Source organism: Thermobia domestica, chromosome 13, assembly GCF_964235325.1.
Source record: "Thermobia domestica chromosome 13, izTheDome1.hap1.1, whole genome shotgun sequence".
NCBI lineage: Eukaryota > Metazoa > Arthropoda > Insecta > Zygentoma > Lepismatidae > Thermobia > Thermobia domestica.
Genome location: NC_137466.1, coordinates 55,999,295 through 56,010,435, shown reverse-complemented (window position 1 = coordinate 56,010,435; position 11,141 = coordinate 55,999,295). Strand labels below are relative to the sequence as shown.

Genomic DNA, 11,141 nt, shown 5'->3' with positions numbered 1-11,141 from the left:
CTAAAACGAAGTGATATCGTTCTATCTGGTGCCGAAGACACGGGACTATACTATTTAGTTCCGAAGAATAGTAAGAACTGAGTTTATGTGTATACATATTTTATGAGTTTCACTATTTTGAGAAGCGGAAAGAGAATACAAAGAATTGCTAATATGCAGGATTCTGAGGTTGAAGAAGTACCCAGTGTTTCAAACGAAACCATATCTGGAAATGCAACAGCTTTGTCTGAACATTCCTATTCTAACCTTATTGATATGTTTAGTCGACTACTGGATGAAAAGCTAGACCAGAAATTTGATCAATACAATAAAAGGCTAGATGAAAAGCTAGAACAGAAATTTAACCAACAACAAAAAAAAGCTAGAACAGATACTAGCGCAGGGTACTGATGCGAATAAGAAAGTAGAACCGGAAGATGATCAGATGAAAGTCGACGAACGAAATGAAAATATTGAAGAACAGGATGGAAATGAAACAATTGAACCTGTGATAAATGGTGATGCGGGAGATGTTACAATTGAAGAAAAACCGTCATCTCAGACCAAGGAAACCTCTACCACCACCACAGGCGTATTCAAAATTGAAGTGAAAGGTCTACCGAAATTATACCGGTTAGAGAAATTGAAGAAATTGTTGACAGACCATTTGAAGTTGGGAAGCCATATTATTAAGTCGCCGAAGAAAGCGAGTTCTTGGATTTATTTGATCTTTAAAACTGAAGAAGACCAACAGATGGCAGTGAAGACCTTGAATGGATACAGTTGGAAGAAGCGAGTTCTTTCAGCCGAAGTTGCCGAAGCTGATCATCGTAAACGAAAATTGGAAAACTCTGTTGATAAGGATTCTAAAAAGGCGAAAATTGAGCTACCTGTAGGAGATGGAATAAAACAGGCAACAATACCTTTGTGGGATGTTACTTATGGTGAACAGTTGAAGAAGAATAATAAAGAAATGAAATCTTCACTCACGCGACTGATGGATTTGTTGCCGAGAAGGAATTTGGATTTAGCAGATTGGACAGAAGAAAGAAAAGAGAAGAATGAAGGACTTGCAGACTTTCTGAAGCATTCGCCTATAAGAAAAATTACGCATGATTTGAAAGATTATTTCCAAAACAGAGAAGGTAACTGTTTGAATGTGACATCGTTCTATTTTCTGATCTCCACTGATAAGGAAGAAGGTGAGAAACCTCCACCACTGCAGCTGTTGTCCGGGAAAGAATATGTGAAAGAAACTATATGTGACGTGAATTTCCGAGTATCTCCAGATTATTATTTTCAAGTGAATGCTTTGATAGTCAAGCAGCTTTATACTTCCATCGCGGAAATGGTTGAAGTTGACGAACAAACTTCCTTGATAGATGTGTGTTGTGCCACTGGAGGAAGTGGATTTACTCTTGCTAAGAAATGTGCTCAAATTCTTGATATTGAAAGGTCGAGCCAGGCAGTTGAAGATGCAAGTTCCAGTGCTGTAAAGAATGCCATCGTAAACAGTTGGACGAACGGAAGAAACTTTCGTGGAAGACGTAATTACAGTAACAATGTCATGCATACCAGTGTGACTCAAAACAGATTCAATTGGAAATCTCGAGATGGCAGGAACTGTCGGAATAGGACCGAAGTAGTGAATGAAACGGGAAATGGATCAAGAGAGAATAACCAAGATTGTGGTGTTCAATGTACTTTAATTGACCCATTTGTTAATCATAATTTAAACTAAAACCTGCTGATATGGTTGGGGTTAATCCCATACCAGCCGAAGGTTCCCACGATTATTCGACTCAAAATTCGTCTATTAGTTTATTTGTGAATAATATTAACGTTAAATATAATTTAGATATGAAAAGCTGGAACAGATAAACGGCTAAAGCTAGTTAAAATTTCAAACCTGATATGTTAATTAAATTAAACTTAGATAACAATTCTTAATTTTATTATCTCAGATATTACGAGTTGTGTTGTGAATACTTCATTTAAACTTTATGTTTGTGCGACATGTTATCGTGTGATTAATTTATCTTATCTTTGTGTTAATTCTGAATGTTATGTTTCTTTATTTTATTTTGCATGTTCAAAAGAGATTCGATTGTATTAACTTGAAATCCATGACAGTGAACTTAAATTGAAGCTTTTAAACGTAATTATTGCCTTCTGATCTTGTTGTTGTTTTGATAAGATGACAATCTTAATTATAAATAATATTGTTTGTAAATGGATGTTATTGCTCAATGTAAAAGAGGAACAGTTAAGTAGTAACTCTGCGTAAGTCATCAATTACCTATAATTTTGGATAGACCCATAAATGATATTTGTAATGAATCGACGTTTATGATATGTAATTAGTAATAAAAGAAAAATATTGTTATAAATGAATTGATATATATATATGGAGAAAGAAGAGAAAAGAAAAATATTTATATTGATGTAATAATAATAATTAATACGAGGATTGATGTAATAATGATTAGTACGAGGGCTATTCAAAAGGTAAGTGTTTTGAAAATATCCAGGGTTCTTTCCTTCTCTGTGAATACTGTTACGGAATTCCCGTTCTGGGCGACATTTACAGCGATACTATAATTAATCTGTACCCATTTTATCAACATTGATCAGAGGCGCAATAATTAAACAGATAACTTAGATATAATTAAAAGAAAGAACGTTGTTATTGACTCGTTGTCATGAGTAAGATTATTGTTTTATGATGGATAGGACATGTTGGTATTATCAAGATCATTACTTGCTATGATTGCTGCTGATATTTTATGTACGTATACTACAGAGGAATAAATCGAAGATTTTTGGATGCAATTCATGTTTATGGTCAGTAAATTAGTAGTTGATATGTTTACTATAATAACGTAATAATTTAAAAGATACGTAAAGCGAATCAGGGCTAAAACGAAGTGATATCGTTCTAAAGTATTAAAATCAAGAAGTGCGGGACTCTGGTCTAAAAAAAAATTAAGAAATAATTAGGGCTGAATCTAATGTTTTACCGCCCCTAACAAGGGCGACCATCAAGGGGGGCAATGTGTTGCGCTCGCCCCCTTCTTTAGAGGAAATTGTGCTTCGGAAGATCGAAAACCCAATAGATATTTTAGAATAGTTACCGCAAAATTTGAGACTACATTTGAAATGTCGCTTATACTTGCTCCCCCTTGGAAACCACAACATGGGCGCCCTTGGCACCTAGGCCGAAAAGCGTTTGCCGCTCCTCACTCAGACGTACAAAACTTATTTTACGGATACCGTTGTTTCAATGTTGTATAAATTTTAACTGATTTTTTATTTTGAATATACTGTAAAGGAAAATTTGAATTGTTACATTTTTACGTTTCTCTTTATATTATTTTTTTTTTAAATTAAGTTACAGACAGCAACGCAACTAGGCTAGCCGTCGCCCATAGCAAGAACTGGCCTTAGCGCTACCCTTGACCAACCAAACCAAAACGCTCTCCGACTACACCTGATATTAGCATAACGCAGCAAACCTCCTATTCCATTTTTCGTTCAAGTGGTAAAGCTTATTTCAAAATTGCAGTCATAATTAAATTTTTAGTACAAGATAAAACAACAAACTAATTAGTATTTGGTTGCCGAATAATCTGATAGTAGCATGCTTGACATATTCTTATAGTCTTCTCATTATTACTGCAAATCACAATGTTTTTGGAATTATATCGGGAGCAAATATGTGTAGAATGAATCAACAGTCTGTTGTTTTAGAATAGAATATTTAATTGTGACAAACAGTCAAGCTGTTGTCTCGAGTATTATATTCGAACATTTTGCAAATCTCCTAAATCGATGTAAGTTTAATGAAAACACAAAAAGCTGGAACTAAAATTTAAATTTTCAGGCTGATTTGGCTGCAAAGGATTTTACAATGTCATCAAAAGATAGCTTTGAAACTAATCTATGCTCTATGAATACGATACTAAAGTTTGTGAGTTTTGTTGTCCTGTTAAGTTACTGAAGTATTTTTTTATGATCTTTAGTTTGCTAAAATTCCTTTCCGTGCCTTATAGTAAAAATAAATATTTGCCCAGTTTTGTGTCTCCTAATACCCCGTTTGCCTCTCTCTACTTAGTTACGTCACTGATTACAGAGGATGATCGGTTTTATGTTTACAATATATACTAGCGCAATAGGAAAAGAAATTCGTTTTTAATTCTCTTCCAAAATAGTGTGAATATTCAAGCACTAAAACAGCCACTAAATCGAATAGAATAATTGTTTTGATCGTTGAAATTTGTGTTTCTTCTGTAACACAAAATGACTATTTTGATCACAAGAAATAAAAAAAAAAAAAACACTTTTTTTCAATATTACCTTTTTTATTCAAATTTAAATCATAAACATCAGTGAAACAGTGGAAAAAGTTATTATGAACGAGTATAAAATTTGTTGTCGTCGTCCAAAAACAGATTTGTATAAGAAGTTAATTTAAAGAACCTTCCTCCTGCTTCTTTGTCCGAGAGTAGGTGTCTATTATATTATTAAATTGCATACCTTGGAGGGCGTTTACTCCAATAATACTAATAATAATATTTAATTTTTGGATTTTTTCCGTGATGCTTATTGCCGTTTCGTCCATCAAGCCCTCTAGGAACATTGCTCCCCTAGGCTCAGACCTTATAAGCTAACTTTAAGTGATAAATCTGACTCTAGGAATAATGGTGAAGGAGTAATGAGCATATATACATCATTGACTATTAGGAAGTATAACCGGCCATAGTCCTTCATCCACTATAATATTCTATATGTTATAATAGCAGAGATCTTTCTTGCAATGCACAAAAGCAAAAACAAGGGAATACGTATGAAGCGTGTATGTTTTCTATACAAATAAACTTTTTTTAAAAAAACTAACATCTTGACAACAAACCCATCAATAACAGTTGCTGTCACCCTCTGTGACTGCCCTACCCCCCAAAAAGGACAAACAAGCAATTTCGAATACAAAATTGCGTATGCACTTTTACCGAGTTTTATGTACGTTTCCCTTTCTCCAGATGCAAGTAAGTATATAACATTACATCTGGGTTTTTGTCTTACGTCTTCTCCACTTTCTCTATAGTGAAGCATAAAAGAGAAAGAAGAAGGAGAAGGCGAAGTTCAAGATTGTCTCTTCTCCTACATACATACAGTTCTCTCAAAACCTTAATATGTGATTTCATCCTTCGTGGCATGCAAGCGAACTCTTATGCAACGTTTCCCTTCTGTAGGAGGGGAATGTAACTCAGGACTGCCAACTCTATATCTAGAATTACAAACCGGGATTAACACTGGCACATTTTATCACGAAACTGACAGAGAAATACTTTAGACGTTTTGTAGCAGAAATGAAAATAATATACTTCAATTGGTTCATATTTTAAAGGTTATCAGTTTCCAACCTTAGTTGATTTCTTTTTCCTGAAAAATTTCAGGCGACTATATTTTCCCAATCCAAAACACTGTCAAAAAGAAGTCAAGTTCTGAACGAGTACAAGAAAGTAAAGTTATGAAACAACCAACTTCTTGAGCGAAGTTAATTTATAATATACATTCTTTCAAATTCTTGAAATAAATTTCTCTCATAGCTGCTGAAAGGGATGCTAAGTACAATCTTAAAATAAAATGTTGAAGAGTTTGTCCAACTAGTTACGTTATCAATACAGCCAAATTCTTCAGCCAATGTAAGTTATGATTAGTTGTAATCAGTTATGCAACTTCTGTAAGTACAATCTCTGTCCAGAAAGTCCAGTAAAGATGTTATTGCTCACGTTGTAAGAGTGCGCCACCGCCGATCCCACGCCAGTCAGGTCAAGATATGTCTGAACAAGATCTCAAGCGGTGGCGCGGCGTTGGGAGTGTGTTTATCGTGTGTAAACAGCACATTGTAGAGTAATAGTATAGTGCGCGCGGTCGAAACCAAAATAGATATCAAAATGGAGCAGTGAACAAATATATTGTTCTGTTTCAAACTTAGAAAATCAGCGAAAGAGACTCATGAATGCTGACAAGTTTACGACCATGTCGTCATCTTGAAATATGTTTATGAGTAGTTTAAATGTTTCCGAGGAGAGTGGGACAACGTGAAAGAAACCTCTCGAACTGGCCGTCCTGCGACTGCACGCACGCCCAACAACGTACAGCACCTGAAAGAACTTTTGGCCAAGGATCGTCGTATGAATGACAGCGGAGGAAGTGAGAGTTAGTCTTAAGACGGCTCCTCACATAGTGATTCAGGATTTTGGTAAATGCAGACTTTGCTCCCGACTCGTGACCCAAACTTTGATGCTGGAACAAATGCAACTTCGGCTTGACACCTGTGAAGACCTCATCGACATCGCGAATCGAGACTCAGATTTCCTGAAAACCATCGTCACTGGCGACAAGACCTGGTGTCTGAGGTATGACACCAAAAGCAAGAGTTAAAGTATGGAGTGGCAGCGTCCAGGGTCACCGAAAAGCAAGAAGCTGTGAAGTGCGAAATTCCGTATCTAGACAATATTCATAGTGTTCTTCGACTCTGATTATCTCAACTATTAAGGATTCTTCTCTGAGTTCACTACCTTAAATGCCGCTACGTAGGCAGAAATACTGAAACGTCTACTGCAGCGGATCAAGTGGGCATATCCCCAGTACGGCAAGTCAGGCGACTGAACCCTGCTTTACGACAATGTCAAGACAGCAATGGACATACTGTCTTTCTGGTACAGTAGTTCCTGGCCAGCAGGAGTTGTCACTCAATCACCCACCCTACTCCCTAGACATGTCTCCTCGGATTTCTTGTTGTTCCCCAAATTGAAAAACTCTGAATGACTAGAGATTTAAGGACATTTCAGATTACTAACGTAATAATCACGATCCAGCTGAAGTCCATCCTTAAAGACGAGTATTCCAATAGTTCGTAGGACTGTACAGCCGTTCCTAGAGATGTATTATCATCAACGGGGATTATTTCGAAGGACAGTAACTGCTGTTTCAAGTGAGACAACAATCCATTCGAAATACAGATATTCATTGATTTATATTCAGAATGCAGAAATTTATTTCTAGAACTTGACAGAATCTATATCATAAGTTGATATCATTGGTGGTAATCGTTTGGCCAAGCTCTTCAAATACTTTCAGAATGAGCAAATTAGTTTCAAAAATTTGGAAGAACCGATATCATAACTTATCTTATTTCAAGAATTTGACTCTATTGATAACTTTACATTTCTGTACTCAGTCGGAAATTAGATTTTTTTCTTTCTTGGCGCTGGGTGTTTTGGAAAAGGGTATCAGAACTGTTTGCAAATTTAATTTGACTGATTGCTGCACTCCACATATCCTACTTTAGTATATTTTGCAGCAGGGGGTCTACCTAGTTTACGAAAAGGAAATGTTCCAGAAAACCTGTAACATATTTGCGTTCGTCATTACATTTCCTGTAATATGGTATTCCAAATGACTTTTTCTTAAAATGTTGACGTTATTTCTTCAAGATGGCATTCGAAAAAAATATTTCACCTGACTATAGTTATGTATATTTTTAATATATTGATTGGGATAGCGTTGGCTTCACTTTAAAGCTTTATTTTGTGGGAATTAGTTCCATCTTAACTCCGCCCTTTGCAGGTTTTAAGCCCGGATGAGAAAGGTGGAGGATTAGGCATTAATTCCTTGTAAAACAAGAAATCTGCAGACCAACAGCAAGACAAAGGTGAGCATGAGCATCTAAAGAAAGCAACCCCTTCATCACAATAGAATACTAGGGGCTGATAACCCGTATATCCGAAATCGTTAATCATCAAAAGAACAGGAAAACGTAGATCCGTTTGGATGATCTGATAACAAGACGAAGATTAGGTTATATAAGGATTGGAACCTGGAATATCCGAAGATTAACAGGAAAAGAACAAGAAGTAACATCAGAAGCAAAGGAGCTAAAAATGAAAATTATAAGAATAACCGAAACCGAAAAGAAAGGACAAGGTATAGAAAACAGAGGGAATGGGTATACTTCATTTACTCAGAGTATCAAAATTCGAAAGGGAAAGAAGAGGAGTAGGTTGTATAGCACAAGAGGACATTATAAACAGAATACAAGACTGGGCGTTTGTGAAAGAAAATATAATAGCAATCACAACCATATTAAATGAGGAAGAAGATAGATGACAAAAAATAGTTATAGGATATGGACCAAGTGAAGATGCTCAGTAGAACAGAAAGAACAATTTTGGGACACATTACAACAAACAATGGTCGACAGCAACATATCATCAATACTAATTGGAGATTTAAATGGAAGAGTTGGGAGAAACTATAAGAATTACATTGGGCTACTAGGACAATACTGTGGTGAAACAATACAAAACGACAACGGAACAAGAATCATAAGTTTTGCGTCGAAAACAACCTAGTGATAACAAATACAAAATTTAAACACAAGAAAATACATCTATACACAAGAGAAGAGCCATCAAAGGAAGAGGAGTCTATATATATATATATATATATATATATATATATATATATATATACAGTATATATATACTAGAAAAGAAGAAAAAGAGTACATATACAGAAGTCTGGAAAGAAATCAAAGATATAAGTCATGAAAGGACCAGAAATAGAGAGTGATCATTATCTTTCAGCGATGGAATTAATAGTTACTAGAGAAGATACAAGAAAACCAGCCACTAGAAAAAGGAAGGTTACAGAGAAAATAATGATTAAGTAATTGTTTAAAGAAAAACATACACACAAGAAACAGAAGAATTGTTCAATAGGTTACTACAAGAGTAAGAAATAGAGAAAGTAGAACTTAGGAAGCAGTTTAAAATAACAATCATAAGAAAGGTAAAGCAGGTATAAATAAAATATGATACGATAAATAAAATATTGGTGGAACACAAATTAAAAGAACAGCATGGTGGGATTTAGAAATCCAAGAAGTCAAAGAGAAGAAGAAGAGATGGAAAAACTGTTTATCAATGAAAACGGAGAATGACTATGAAAGATACAAAAGAATAGAGAAAAACATTAAGGATTTAGTAATAAAAAATGAAAAGGAAGCTTGGAAAGATTTCGGGAAAACGTTACAAGAAAATTATCAAGGAAACGCAAAATAATTGTATGGTGAACTAAGATCTATGAGAAAAAACAGAAACAACCAATAATTAAAAGAATATATTATAAAAAAGAGGTTAAGGAAGGAAGAGGCGATAATAAAAAATGGATAGAATACTTCGAAGAATCACTGAAAGAGAAGAACTCAGTACCGGAAGGAAATAGAAGAATCGAAAATATAAGGTAAAGGTTAAGGAACTATGCGCATAGAGGAAACGAAAAGCAGACACAATAAGATGACAGTCACAAAACAGAAGAAACGGGAATGACATCTAACAAGAAGAATCGGAGAGAGCAATAAAGAAAATAAAAGCCGGAAGAGCATCAGGATACGATGGAATTGCTCCAGAAATGGTAAAGCACCTAGGAACGTTTGAAAAAAAAATGTTGCTAAAGTTAATTAACTTGATTTTGAAGAAGGAACAAGTGCCCTGAGATATTTCATTCCTGGGTACAGCAGCTAAAATCTTCGCAAGGATTTCTGACGAAAAACTAAGATAGCAAATCGAACAGCAATTAGAAGATACTCAAAGTGGATTTAGACCAGACAGAAGCACACAAAATCAAATATTTACGCTGAGACGGATCATAGAAAAAGGACTAAATCAAAGTAAAGAAATTCCATCTTTGCTTCATAGATTTAACGAAAGCATTTGCCACTGCCAGAAGAGAAGAAATAGGAACGCCTCGAAAGTAGGAAAGTAAATAGTTAGCCAATGTGATTCAGAGTTATTATAGACAAACAAGGAATTACTTGAGGACTTTTAATGAAACATCCACAGAATTTTGCACTACATCAGGAGTAAGACAAGACTATGTACTTAGTCCAAGGATGACGGTATTAAAGAATGCTGCAAGAAGAATGAATGGTACGAACTAGGTTTTTGGAAAATGAAAACAATAAAAATGCAGAATTAGCATTTGCAGACGATGTTGTTCTAATAGCCAAACCAGAAGAAAATTTGAATTGTAACTTAAAGTTGTAGAAGAGCAGTTGAAAACGAGAAATCTAATAAACATAGGCAAAACAAAATCAATGATAATTTCTAAAGAAGACAAAAAGCATCATATCAAAATCAGAAATGAAACAATAGAACAAGTGGCTGACATCAAATACCTAGGAACCTGGATAAATAAAGAAGGAGAAATAGACACAAAAATCTTTAACACAGTAGCAGCTGCAGGAAGATGTTTTAATGGGCTATAGATAGCATTCAAACAGTATTCAAAACTATATATAAGCCAATATTAACATATTCTTGTGAATCTTGGATCCTAAGTACAATCCAACAAAAGAAACTCAAAATAAGAGAAATGCTGAAAGTGGCTTCATCAGAAGATGAAATACAGCAGATAAAGTTGAGATGGTTTGGCCATTTAACAAGAATAGATGAAAAGAGAATAGTAAAACAAATATAGGAGACGGAAGTTATAGGAAATAAAACAAAAGGAAGACCGAGGATACATGCCTAGAAGTTACTCGAGAATTTGCAAAGAACAAGAAGTTCCATGGAAGATGGTGCAGACAACAGCACATAACAGAGATGATTGGAAAGCTCTCTGGAAACCCCTCAACACCGGAAGATAGAAGAGAACGGCTTAAGTAAGTAAATAAGTAGGAAAAATAGTTCCACATTTTCTCTATTTCGACTCAACTAAAACTGAACTCTGGGAGGTTGATAATGCTGTTTTCTCTCCCTAGCAATGGAGCTCCGGAGTGTTGAAATTTTCTGGATATGTCAATGTTACTACCTATTAATGTATTTCGAGCTAGTTGTGACGATAATTCTTTTCAGTAAATAATCTGGGAAAAGATAACGTAAAGATGTTCTACGAGTGTTTAATTTTTTTCCTTAGTCATCAGTAATGTCTTTAAAATTACCATTTCGAAAATATGTTTCCAGTAATTTGTTAAAATTTTCAGGTTCCTTTTGTTGCAGACCCTGGGGGTGATGCATAACCCATAATATAGACTTGCTTGCAACTGTCTATGATTTGGTGCCGCTAACAATATTAGTTAGTAAGCAGTCAAC

At 35.0% G+C, this 11,141-nt stretch overlaps 1 protein-coding gene across 1 annotated transcript; it reads left to right on the top strand.

Moving 5' to 3' along the window:
- The first annotated feature begins 424 nt into the window (after positions 1-424).
- On the top strand, positions 425-6,206 carry LOC145667605 (uncharacterized). The gene is made up of 2 exons (XM_081735067.1): positions 425-1,526; positions 6,073-6,206. The coding sequence occupies exons 1-2, from the start codon at positions 425-427 to the stop codon at positions 6,204-6,206; spliced, it is 1,236 nt and encodes a 411-aa protein (XP_081591193.1).
- Positions 6,207-11,141: the final 4,935 nt, after the last annotated feature.